General features: G+C 46.8%; 1 protein-coding gene across 2 annotated transcripts in view; it reads left to right on the top strand.

Moving 5' to 3' along the window:
• The window catches only part of DHRS3 (dehydrogenase/reductase 3), a 51,187-nt gene that overhangs the window by 23,970 nt on the left and 13,528 nt on the right, over positions 1–13,689 (top strand). For both annotated transcript variants that reach the window (XM_036744625.1, XM_036744624.1), the window contains 2 exons: positions 11,792–11,935; positions 13,400–13,519. In XM_036744625.1, the coding sequence (XP_036600520.1) occupies positions 11,792–11,935; positions 13,400–13,519 (264 nt within the window). The remainder of the gene's footprint in view (positions 1–11,791; positions 11,936–13,399; positions 13,520–13,689) is intronic.

Here is a 13,689-nt window from a genome sequence, read left to right as displayed (position 1 = left end):
GCTCCCCAGTTAGAAAAATTCTTAACATTTGGACAGAGGTTTGGTTTCTTGCCTTAATTTAAATTTTGTGTATGTCCAGCTAACCCCTGGCTTCTCCAGTCCTTTTCTCACCACAGTCTAAGTAGACGATTAAGGTTTCCTGACTGACCCTGTATCTTTATATTTAAAGCAAAGTTGGGATACAGGAAGTGCTTGGATAAAGAAGCAAAAAGAGTTGATAACTATGCTTGTTACTGGACAGGTATATGGATGGGAAGTTGGGGAGAGAGTAGACCTTTGGGAACTTCCCTCAGTCCCTTGAAGAGGGGATTATATCCAGCAACTTCAGTCTGTGTTTTTTGGTCCAAGATACCTGCAAAGACCCAAAGATATATCTCTATTGCTCTCTCTGTCTCTCTGGTCTCTGTCTCTTTTTCTCTCTCCCTCTCTACTCCTCTCAATTTCTCTCTATCTCTCTCCCTATCTCAATTTCTATTTCTCTCTTTTGTCTTCTTTTTCTCTATTTCTGCTTTTCCTGTCTCTGTTTCTTTGTCTTACTCTCCTTTTTCTGTCTCTACTTCTGTCTCTGTCTCTGTCACGCCCCTCATTACCTCTGTACTCCCACTCCTCTCCAGATCAGCTCAAGTCCTGGCTGGAGCCAAGAATGCCATTTCCCTAATGCTTAGCTCATCAAGTCCCAGGTCCTTCTTCCCAACTTGTCCTCTTAAGGGCCATGTGCATCTTTTTCAAACCTCTTAAGTATGACTCAAATTTGCCTGCTGACTCAAAGATCACAAAAGTCCAAATTAGTCCAGACCCTCTGAATTCCAAATCCCAAAATGTCAATCAAACATTATTACACTGATATCCTCCCTCTTCAAAATTATCTCAGATGTTCTCATTTGTGTACACTTTGGCTCTCCCAATAGAATGTAGGTCCCTTGAGGTCAGGGGCTATAAGTTTACACTTATTTCTTTATGTGACCCAGCATATAGTACTGTGTCTACTACATCATGGATGCTTACTTAATAAATGCTTCTTAGATTGCGTTGGATTGGAATAATACCTGTTCTTTTGAGCTACTCTGGCAAGAATAGACCCTGCCCAATCCTTATCCTCATTTACGGAGTATGTGTAGAGTATAAAAGTCTGCAGTGGGTATGTATGGCAGATCTGTGTTCATCAGGCAATCTTCAGTAGCCTGAAAAGTTAGTGTTTCAGCTAGGAAAGGCTCAAGAAACTTTAACAAAGAATGGCCAATGGCACATTGAAAGGAGAAAGCCAATGCTTCACAGGGAGAACATACGTTTATTTCTGAGCTAAACGGCATGGTGGAAATCTTCTGGTCCGACCCCCTCCCTGCCTCTAACCTCATTTACTGAGGCCTAGAACAATCAAGGGTTTTAGCCTAGGTCCCACAGGTAGCAAAGTGATGACTTGAACTTGGACCCTCTGATAGCAAATGCAGAAATCTTTCCACCAGAGAGACTTCTGGATATCCAATATATGACCAGGAAAATCTGGACTAAACAATAGATCAGGATGTCTTGGGTGTATTCCCTTGCATCACTGTCTTTTTTAAAAGTTTTAAGCAATACTCATCATTTCTGTCCCTCTGATATCATCTCATAACTTAGCACAGTGCCTGACACATAGTAGGTGCTAAATAAATGATGATTGATTATAGTAGAGAAACTGAGGCCCAAAGAGGTTCTGTTCTTAGACACATCTATGGCTTCACCAGTGTGAATGAGTACTTCTTCTAATGATTTGAATCATAGCCCAAGCATGGGAGACTTCTCACTTCCCCATTCCCATAAATCCCCCCAGGGGGTCCACTTTCCTCTTATTGTTTTGACGCTGCAAATCACACAATCAACACACATTTCCTAAGGTCCTGTTATGTGGCAGACACCTGCCTTGCATACAAATACAGAAAGGAAACAGTCCCTACCCCCTCAAGGGGCTTACATTTGGACACAGAGAGACCAAATGTCCAAATATAGGTGAATACAAAATAGATACAGGATAATCTGGTGGGTAAGGCTCTAGCTGCTGGGAGGATCAGAAGAGGCTTCCCATAGACAATGGCTCTTGAGCTGAACCTTGAATGAATCTACGAATTCTCAGAGGTCAAGGTGAGGAAGAAGGAGGGAGTGTATTCCAGGCCCTAAGGGCTGGCCAATTCAAAGGCATGGGCATGGAGTGCCCTGTGCCCTTCATGCCTTGCTTTTGTCACATGGCCATTCCACCCTCTCTTCCAGTCATTAGAGGACTCTCTAAATGCTGCCTTTTTATGTAGTTCTTAATTGGTGATGTGTTACTGCCTCCCGTCAGCGTCTCCTGCCCTTGGTTTGGTCGCTTGCCCTTAACTGTAGAACAAGTCAGGAAGAAGATGGGATGGAATCCATGGGATCCTCCCTTTTCTTGTAATTAGATTATGTGATTTTTGTTTCTCTGACCACTGGCATGAAAAGTGAAGACTGATTGATTAGCTGTGGATTCGAGGGACTGATCATCTGTTTCCTCATCTGTAAAATGGGGGTGGAGGGAAATGTAGATGATCCTTAAGGCCCCTTCCAGGGCTCTGTCCAGGATCCTGTGGTCCCCTGGGACCATGACGTAAACCCGAGCCAAGAACCCTTTTCCCACATTCTCTCTGGGTTTCCTTCTTTGTTCGGGGAGGTGTCCGTATTTTGGAAGCCTTCCCTTACTATCTGCCAGCTCCCAGGATAGGACTGCTTTCTTCCACAGGAGTTTCAATGTCCTCATCGCTTCCTGAGTCCTGCCATGTCCTTTTTTGTTTGAAGCCAAGTTGTGTGTGGGGAGACAAGCCAAGGGGCAGGAGTGGGAAGACCGAGGGATGCTGAGGGAGCCAGGCAGGCCAGCTGCACCTTTAAGGAGATGGGACTTTTCTGGGAACACCGAACATCAAAGCAAACAGAAGGGGGACTTTTGAAAAGCTCAGCCAGATGGGTTTATAATGCTTTCTGCTTTTCTTCCTCCTTTCCTTCCCTCCTCTCTCTGTAGGGCCCTCTCTCATCATCCCCCCCACCCCATCCTTGGAAGAGCCCTACTGGTCTGGTCTGCAGGGACAAAGCCAGTTCCTGGCATTGTTTGTCCCCAGGGCCTCTCCTTTGTTCCTTCCCCATTCAAGCCTCAAAGACTGGACAGTTCTGTGGCCCACTTGGGGACTGGTTAATAGCAAACAACACCCCCTCCACTTCCCTGGCCTGCCCCCGGCTTCTCCTGTGTTAAGCTGAGGCCACAGGCAGCCAGCAGACATTCATTCTGTACTGGAGAGAAGAGGGGCTCCCTGACCTGTGCTCTGAGACAAGCTGCTTCTCTGCCATGCACTCCCCCACCCCCATCCGGGAAGTAACCAGAGTCCTCTTAGCTAGAACAGTGAGCCCCTTGGCCACTCCATTATGCCCTTCTTGTACCTTAGGCTCAATCCTGCTTATTACCTATGTGACCTTGGACAAGTCACCTGCTTCCTCATCTGTAATGATACTTGAATTATCTGCTTCACAGGGTATCGGACCACATAACCTTGGGTTATACTACCTACGTATGTGTGTGTGTTTGTGTGTGTGTGTGTGTGTGTGTGTGTGTGAGAGAGAGAGAGAGAGAGAGAGATGAGTAGGTCCACATTTATGTACATATATGTAATTCCCTGAACATATTGGCTTGATTGACTTAGATAATTCAAAGGGCAAGGGAAAACCAGCGTAGGATTGTCTAAATTAGTGAAAATTCAATTCGTTTCAACAAAATGTATTAAGTGACTACTGTATTTGAGGCACTTTGATAAGCACACACAGAGTAGTCAGTCCCTTGCCCTCAAAGAGTTTCCATTCTACTGAAGAGAAGCCACCTAAAACAGAGAAGTAACTACAAGGTAATTGGGGCAGGAGAGAAGATAAATGACCTGGGAGAGCAATGAAATAATGGATGTGGAAGCACTTCGGGGAGTATAAAGCCCTCTTCGATAATTAGTTGAACCCACCAGCCAGATTCTCAGCTTTCAGTTCACATGGACCAGGTATGAGCTTGAGAGCATCCCACTAAACACTGTTGTTGGCTTCTGCCCCTTCCCAGGTCCCCTCTGCCTGCAAACATCCAAACATGACTTGCACATCTAGGCCTAGAACCTATGAAGATGACATCCAGGTGTGCCTCTCAACATCAGAGTTTTGTCTCTTGCTCTGTCTGCTCCAGCTCCTGCTTGGTTCAGGCACCCGGGATGGTCCAGGAAATCCTCTGTTTCTCTCTGGGGGAAGCTCAGTCCAGGCCTGATCCACACAGAGAGAATCGAGACTCTACCGTTCCAAATTGTCTCTGTCCTCTAGTAAGCCAAGCTTGGCTCCATCAAAAGCAGTTTCAAGTGCACCCCCCACCTCATTAGCACCTGTTGCTGTCCCCTGACCTAGACTGGAGCATACCAGGCCCCTGGACCATGTTTGTTTTCCCCATCTTGCCCACAAGACTGGGCTTTGTTAACCTCCTGCTAGAGAGGGTAAAAGGGTTGAGATTCCCATCAAAAACAAACCTAAAATTATTGCTCCTCATGACTTTGGGATGCCTAGGACCTTTTCTTTTCCTTTTAGAGCATCCTCCTTTCTCTCAGAAGACCAGGGCACAAGCTGCCCCCACCAAAGAGCTGCTAAGGGGCTCGATTCCAATGGTCACCAAACGTTCCTCCTGGGACAGGCCTGCCCTGACACAACCTAGTTCATGTCCTAGTGGGACCTGGTTCTGCTGACCCTGAGGCCTCTCCGGAAATGAAAGGACCTGTGACTCTGGGCTGTTAGCAACTAGATACTAGCTGAAAGAATGACCTGGAATTGGGGAAGGGATGAGGAGAGACAGGCTTGGATGATTCCCCTGAAGAGGGACTGCAATTGGTATGTGATTGGTATGCTTGTTCATAAGCATTTACTGAGCACCAACTGTGTGCGAGAGGATTGTGGTAGGCTGGGGCTACAAAGAATATAAGACACGGTCCCTATCCTTAAAGGACTCATAGCCTGCAGTTGAGAGAGAGAAAGATAGGAAGTATATATACATACATACATATGTATAGAGAGAGAGAGACATATAATATACATACATACATACATACATAAACACACATAATTCAGAATAACCTGAGACGTTGGGCAAGTGCCCTCATCTCTCTGGGCCTCAGTTTCTCCATCTGTAAAATGAGGGGGTTGGAGTTCAACCTCTGAGCTCCGTTCTTGCTCTAAATCTCTTATTGTAACAATAATTCTGTGGCCCTTGACCTTGGGTTGTAGCTACGTTGTAACTATGCCCTAGCTACAACATGTGAAGCTGTGAGTGCCAAACGAGTGCCTTAGGAACCCGTTGTAGAACAGTGGGGAGTCCTTGGTGCTGGGGTTCGAGGACGTGAGTTTCAGACTTGGCACCTCCGCACGCTTTCTGCTGGACCCTGAGCAGGACATTCGGTTGCTTCGGGCCTCAGTTTCCATCTCTGATGACACTAGTGTACAAACTAAACCCAAGAGTAAATCTTACTGCCAATGACTGCCACCTCTCCCCACAAAACCTCAGCCTATCCCTGTCCTGAAAGTTAATCAGGGAGCAGGCAGGGTTAAGTTTCAAGGGGTCATAAATCTCTCTTCCTGTCCTCTCTCCCCCATCCACCCACTGCAAAGCCCGGATTTTCTCAGGGATGGAAGAGGGTGAGGAAAGCCTGTTCTCTTAGCCCCATTCCCTGACACTGGTCAGCCTTGGAGTGAGGTCATTCTGAGGTCGCATGGGGCAAAGAGGCCCCCCCACCCCCCAGGGGCATCCTCCCCCCAGAGGGGATTACCCTCCCTGCTGGGCTGCTGCCCTCCCCAATTTTCTGGTCAGTAACTTTCTGAAAGAAGAGCCGGGCTCCCATGGGAGGGGATCTGGGACAGGAGGAGGTACAGAGTCCCTGCATGGGGGAAGGGGTGGGGGAGGGAGGGGGAGCTGCCCAGCCGCCCCGAATGGTGGCTGAAGGGGTGGGGGGGGAGGCAAAGAGACAGTGGCTGGATGGGATCCAGGCCTGGCAGCTACCTGTCCAAGAAGAGAGATTACATTTTCTCTCTTCCCCCCACCCCCCACCCCCTGCCCCTCTCTAAATAACCTGAATGAATGGGAATTCAAAGAGACAAGGTCCCTGTGTCTGGGCCTATTATGAGGATTCTCGCTGGGATCTCTCTGGCTGCCAGCAACGCCCCAACTTCAAGCCCAGTTGCCAGTGAGACCCTGTCTGTAAGCCAGAGAGGAGCAAAGTTGGACAGATCTTTTCTTTTTCCCATCCCGCTCCCATGCTCCCCTTTTCAGATTCAAGAGAGGACACTCACTGCCCCACCCCCACCCACCCCTGTCCCTCCATCACCAGCCCCAAGCCCCAACAAAGCCTTCCTCTTGAGGACTGGATAGTAAATATGTGCCTAATGAAAGAAGGCTGAGCTAAAGCCCTCGCCAGCTGTGGACCTCTTCATCCTCAGTAACCACCCCCCCCCCATCACCCATGAGCCCTGTATTATAGAATTATAGATTGAAAACTGGAAGCTGCCGGAGAAGTCAATGAATCCACCCCTTATTTTACAGATGAGGCACAGAGAGGTCTAGTTACTTGCCCAGGGTCACACAGCCAGCAATTGTCAGAGACAGGAGTTGAACTTAGAATTCTTGACTCCAAGTCTACTACCCCATCCGCCTGCCTGACAACCTAACTGCCTGGTCCTTCACATGTGGCCTGTGCATTCTGCAGAACAATACAGGCAAGGCGGAAGGGGGTATCCTTGCCCCCCAATTTTAAAAGATTTGAAACTGATTCTGAAGAGGCAACCCCTGTAAGGCTCCCCTGCTCAGATGTTTTATTGTGGTCGCTTCTTCCTCATAGCTAGACGTTAGTACAACTCAACAAGCATTTATTAAGCTCCTGCTGTGAGCCAAAGAGTAGTATGGTATAGAGATAGCCCACCCTGGGGTGAGGAAGGCCTGGGTTTAAGTCCTAACTCAGACACATTTTGGCTGTGTGACTCTGGACAAGATGCTTACGCTCTCAGGGCCCTCAACAGCTTTAGAACAACTTTCCAGGTCGAGAAGGTGCTGACCTGTGTGGGTGGGAGGAGTTTTCTCATCCATCAATGAAATTACTTCTCCAATCCCTTTCCCTGACCCTATGTAGCCAAAATTAGACCCTCCAGGATGTTCCCCCAGTCTGCTGGGGGAAATCACATGTATACAGAAGTCAATGCAAAATCCAGTCCAACTTAATACAAAGTGATTGGGGCATATGGGGCCTTCTGGACTTCTCTCTAAGCTTCCCTGTCCCTCAAAAGTGGACTATTAGTGGCAAGGACAAGCGGGAAAGGATAGCGGCATCTTGGGTATAGGGAGACCAATCAAACTCTCACCTCTCTCCATTCAAAGGAAATTATTCTTCTCATTAGCAAATGGGTAAATCAAGGCATGGTTTAATCCACGTTAGGACCTCTGGCTCCACTCATACTTTCGGAAACATCTGAACCCCAGCATCCCTGGCTTCCTGCTACTCACCCTGTCTTCCCTGTAAGCTCTGCCAGCCTGTAGCTCTGTATGCAAGCCTTGCAAAAAGCCTTTCATCTCCTGGGGGTGGGAATGAATGCACCATCATTGTGATGGCTGAGTTGTCAAAAGCTCCCTTCTGACTTCTTACACTGTCTATGGAGGATATGCCAGAGAAGGGCCATCGCAGGCTGCTAAAGGCTTTGAATTTCTTCCCGTAGCCCTTTCTGTGCCCTTCATTCCCTCTCCCAGACATTCTTTCAGCTGGGTAGATGGTCCCTTGGCAGGATGGCTTTTGCACAGATTTCAAAGTCAAGTTGTAGGTAAAATGTTTTGGTTCTGGTGCAGGAGAACCACAGAGGCAAAAAAAGTGTCTGTGAGGAGTTGATGCCCAGTCTATGGCCACATGAATTCTCCAGATGCAGAGAAGTGGCTTCTCATCCTGGGAGCTGCTTAATCTTTGTTTTAAAAAAATATGTTTCATGGGATGTCTTTTTGTGTTATAGCACAGTCATTTCAACTCTTCCTCCTCCCCAGGCCCTCCTCCCCTCATGAAAATCGAGCCACAGTGACTGATAATATAACAAATTCTGTCTTCCTGGTCCCCTACCTTCTGCCATGATGGGGAGAGGAAGTTATGTTTCATTATCTCATCTGTACCCTCATTGGTTTTTCAGTCACTCAGAATCTAAGGAAGTCACTTAGTCTTATCCCTGCAAAGCAGTGTTCACATAGCCTTCCCATGGTTACACTTCTCTGTGGATCTGTGCTGATATGCCCCCAAGGTGTTATCCTCATTCCCACCCCCAAAACTTCGATGGGGAATTTTCCAAAATGCTAGACTTGGCGTTTGGAGACCTGGGCTCAGATGTCACTACACAGACTTATTGTGATCATGGGCAAAAGTGCTTAAGTCTCTCAGAGCTTCAGCCTTGTCATCTGCGTAATGGGGGTAGCGATATTTATACTGCCTACCTCACAGGGTGGTCGGGAGGAAAGCATTGTGCAAATTATAAGGCACCATAGAAATGTGAGTTAACATCGTTGTTGGTGGTGGTGTTACTTAATGTGTACGATTCTAGAAAAACTCCAGGTAACTTGAAGCTCCTCCCTCCCTTCCCCACCTTGGGCTACCCACAACCATTCCGATGGTATTTCAGGCAGGGCAGTGCCAGGGAAGGAGGTGGCCTGTCCAGCAGCACCAACGTCTACACCACAGGGCGTCCTGTGGGTCCTGGAGGGACTTAGGAGAGAGTCAGGGTTTCAGCAGCTCTGAGGATTAACCCAGGAGCAATACCAATTTCAGTTCCTTCCAAGGGGAAGTACTGTATGGAGCTTTAGGGGTGTTATCGCTGCACCACCTGGGTCTTTGTCTGCTTTGCAGAGTCATCATCCATGTCCCACCAGGGCGCCATCCCCAGCCCTCTCCTCTTCTGCCTTTTTGCTCTATCTTGGTGACCCTATCAACTTCCATGAGTTCAGCTATAATCCATAATTAAGAATAAGAAAAACATTAATTTCTGTAGCTCGAAGGTTTGCAACGTACTGTACAAAGAGTTCATTTTGTCCTTACAACAGTCCTGGGAGGTAGGTGCTATTATTATACCTGCTTTACAGATGGAGAAACTGAGGCAGAACCTAGTTAAGTGACTTTCCCAAGGTCAAACAGCTGGTTAGTGTGGGAGACTTGAGCTCAGGTCTTCCTGACTTTAGGTCCAGAGTTCTATCCAATAGCCCACATCACCCAGCTGCCTCTCTATGCAGACTCGGCACAATCTACCTATCTGCCCCTCCATCTCCACCCAGAGGAATCTCACACTCAGCCTGATCCTCTGTCCAAAACAGAGCTCACCATTTTTCCCTCTAAATCCCCTCACCAGCCCATCTCCTAACTTCCATATTTCTGTCAAAATTACCACCACTCTGCCGTTCCCGTCACCTTGGAGTCATCTTTACCCAGCTTCCATATCCCGCCAGTCTCCAAGTCTTATCTAATCCATCTCCTCAAGGTCTCTTAAGTCCATCCCCTTCTCTCTTCGCATCATAACCAGTCCAATCCCTGCCTTCATCACCTGTTCCATGGCTCGAGCCTCCTCATTGGTCTCCCTGTCTTATCCACCCTCCACAGAGCTGCCAAGTGTACCATCCCAAAGCACAAGCCCTATCATGGCAGCTTCAGCATCCTCTCTGCTTTTAGCATAAAATACCAAGTCCTTTATTTGGCATTTAAAAGCTGCAACCTGACCCTTGCTTGAATGATCTCAATTTTCTTCCCCCTCATACACTCTACATTCCAGCCAAACTGGCCTACTCACTGTTCCCAGCCATAAGATTCCATCTCCCATCTCCATGTTTTTTCACAGGCTGTGCCCCATGCCTGAAATGCCGTTCCTCCTTTCTTCTGCCTTTTGGAAACCCTAGCTTCCTTCAAGCCTCAGCTCAGTTGCCACCTCTTTTAAGGCCTTTCCTGATTTCTTTCCCAAATTATTACTAGTCTCCCAATTACTGTGTATTGATTTTGTAGATATCCTAAGTTTACTTATCTGAATATATTCTATCCCTTTCCCTCCCCTCTCCGTCCACCAGTGGAGTGAAAGTTTCTCTGGGGCAGAAATGGATTGTTTTGTCTTTGCCTTTTTGGGTTTTGTCTCTAGTACCTATAACAGTGCCTGGTACCCAACAGGTACAAGTGCTGGTAAAATTGAAATTAATTGAATTGGATTGGATTTTGCTGGAAAGTCCTATGTGGCATTTGTCTCCGATTGGTCTCTATTTAGATATACAAAAACTCAGCAAGAGCCCTTGCCCTCGCAGGCACCAGTGTGTGCCTATCAATTCAACAGACATTTATTAAGCGCCTTCTGTGTGCCAGGCACTGTGCGAAATGCTGATCCACTCATCTGAGTTAAGTAGGAATCAGGTTCAACTACAGGATGCAGGGTTCTCAAAAAATTAGGGGTGCCTGGTGCTTTTTTAGTCCGAGGACTAAAGGAAAGGTTGTTAGTGACTTTGGCCACCTGTGACCATGTGGAAGAGACCATAAGGTACCTCGAGGGCCCCTCGAGCCTGGGTCAGACCTCGGGTCCATTAACAGAGGTCCAGAGGGACCCTCCACAGGAAAGCCTGGTGCTCGAGAGCACACGGAGCCCAGCTTGTCTTGTAAACCACTTAGCGCTGCGTCTACTATGGCCTTCATAAATTTATCCAAAGCCTTTTTGGAACCATTTGCATTTTCTGCCAGTAATGAGGTAACGAGCAACCGCAGTTTATGACTAGCTGTGTGAAACAGGACATCGCTCATTGCAGGGACATGACAGTTTTCTCTTCGGGACCTTCTCGGGCTCCTCCACATTCTTTTAAACGTCCAGCGGCCACAACTGGGCGAGTTAGTCTAAGTCTGAGTCATCCAGAGGAGCTTTCCCGCCTGCTAATCCTCTCCTCACCCTGTTCACTACTCAATACAACCTCATTTAGTTAAAGCTCATTGATTCAGATTAATTCTGGAAATTAATCTGATCTAGTGACCGGGGGCCTGGGGGAGGATCCCAGATTTAATATTATAGCTTTTAAAAAATCTATATTAGACCCTATTTTCAAATAAAGGCCTCTGAACCAACTAGGCTCTAAGAAAGTTGCCTAGTAGAGACCAGTAAGGGGACTGAATGAATAGATAAGGAGAGGATAATTCTGGCCATCATGTATTTGGTTCACCAATGAGTGCTTGGAAATCTTAATCTATCTCAAATTTGTTGAATATTCCCCCAAAATTTTGGTACTGGTTTGCTGAGCAGACCCAGAGGTAAACTAACCTCTCCCTGGGTTATCATAAATTCAGAACTAGACTAGGTGAGCGTCTGTAGAGAGGAGTGAACTTGGTGTCAGAAAGCTCTAGGTTCCAGGGTCCCCTTTCCCCATCCCAGGCTCATGTTCAAGAGGCTGCTTAGGGTGGGGGAGGTGATCAGCTACAATGTACAGAAGGTACATCAGGCAGAAGCACTGAAAATGGCGGGGGGGAGAAAGTAGCCTCATTCCACAATTCATTCAAACTCTCTGAGCCTCAGGAAAATGGGGGAAGCAATCGCATTTTCCTTCCAGCATTGTTGTAAGGATCAAAAGAGAAGATACATATAAATGAAAGCGCCATGTAAAGGGCACATGGTTATCTGAAGTGATCTATGGTCTAGCTGAATCTGGTTAGCCTTTTCCATAATAAACTTGGTTTTGATTTTGTCTGACCTTTCTGTTTCTTTCCACTTTCAGATCATCCTTTGGGGTCGAACTGAGAAATGCCTAAAGGAGACCACAGAAGAGATCCGGCTGATGGGCACCGAATGCCACTATTTTATCTGTGATGTGGGCAACCGTGAAGAAGTTTACCAGACAGCAAAAGCTGTTCGAGAGAAGGTAGGGAGCCTAGGAGGGAGAAGAAGGCTGTGCTGGTCTCTTGGGCCTGTCTTCAGATCAGACTAAGAGGCTGAGAATCCCATGGGAGACATGATGGTACAGACAAATCTCAGGCATGTTTGAAAAGAGATGCCTTCCCTGTGATCTGGCCTCAGAGGGAGCCTTTCTCATAGTGGATGCCCAGGGCCAACCTCATGATGGACCCAAGGGGCCAAGGAAATAGGCTACTGTTACTCCATCTTTACCCCTAGGGAAGACCTGGTGGTTGAGGGTAAAGGTAGCACCACCAATGTCCATGAACAGAGAGAACCCAAAGAAATCGGGCTCACTCTCCCTGCCTCTTCTTTATTATTTCCTTTCCCAAACCCTTTCTCCACTGGCTGATTTCTTATAGGTCCATTCATTCAGAGACCATTTATTAAGCATTTATTATTTGTTGGATAGAGAGCTGAATTTGCTGATTTAGGTTCAAATACCCATTTTTGACACATCCTGTCTGTGTGACCCTGATCAAGTCACTTAAATCGCAGTTAGATTGGAGGCATCTCTCGAAGAGTACTAACTTATACTCTCTAGAGATGAAATAGCAGATCACTCCCCGCCCCAAAAAACCTACCTCCACATTGTCAAGATTCCAAACAACTTATTAAATGACCATTATGAGAAATATAGGATATATTTGTCATGTGTGTGTATGTATATACACGTGTGTATAACATATATATATATATATATATATATAGGATATGTAGGATAAATATAGGCATGATTAATGGAGGAATGAAGATATAAAAACAAAAACAAAGCAGCCCCTCCCTCAAGGAATTTACATTCCAGTAATATAATTAAGTAATATTTTGTACTTGTTTATTGATATACATTCTCTCTCCCCCCAAGAATATAGGCTCTTTGAGGGCAGGGACCGTCTCATTTCTGTCCTTGTCTCTCCCCCCACCCCCTCCCCATTGCCCAGCACTAGACCTTGCACACAGTGCATGATTAATAAGTACTTATTGGATTGAGTTGAATGATATAATTCCTCAAGGAACTTGCAATCTGTTAAGAAGAAAATCCCATGTACATACACAAATAAGCATATTATCTGTGCAGTGGGGTAAGAAAAGAGAACCAAATGAAGTGTTCTAAGGAAATTTGAGGAGGGGAATATCACTTCTAACTCGAGCAGTCAGGGTGGGCATCCAGAAGGAGGTACATTGAGTCTTGGAGGAAGAGAAGGATTTTTTAACGATTGGAACCAAAGAGGGAATCCTTTCTACGCACAAGAAGTGATTTCTTCAACCAGATCTGTTCTTTCTATGCGTGAGAGGTGGCCTGTGCAATCCCTGGAGGTGGGAGGTGATGTGTCCATTTGAGGGATGATGGGTGGGCTTAGCTTGGCTGGGTCAGAGGGCATTCATGTCACAATGTTTTAATTAGACTCTCTTCTCCTCTTCTTGTTCCTAGGTGGGGGATATCACTATCCTGGTGAACAATGCTGCCGTAGTCCATGGGAAGAGCCTGATGGACAGTGATGATGACGCCCTCTTGAAGTCACAGCACATCAACACACTGGGACAATTCTGGGTAGGAGCAGCTGCTGGAGCCCATCTGGGATAGGACTGTGACCACTTCTTGCTAGGATAGATTCAGCTGCCTTGAGAATGACTCCAGGAGGGGAGGGTGAAATCATCTGGGCCAGTGGGCGTGTCAGAAAACAGGGTGATACTGGATCCAACCAGTGGTACCAGAAGATC

This window comes from Trichosurus vulpecula, chromosome 2 (assembly GCF_011100635.1).
Source record: "Trichosurus vulpecula isolate mTriVul1 chromosome 2, mTriVul1.pri, whole genome shotgun sequence".
In the NCBI taxonomy this organism is placed as follows: Eukaryota; Metazoa; Chordata; class Mammalia; order Diprotodontia; family Phalangeridae; genus Trichosurus; species Trichosurus vulpecula.
This window is presented reverse-complemented; position numbering and strand designations above follow the sequence as displayed.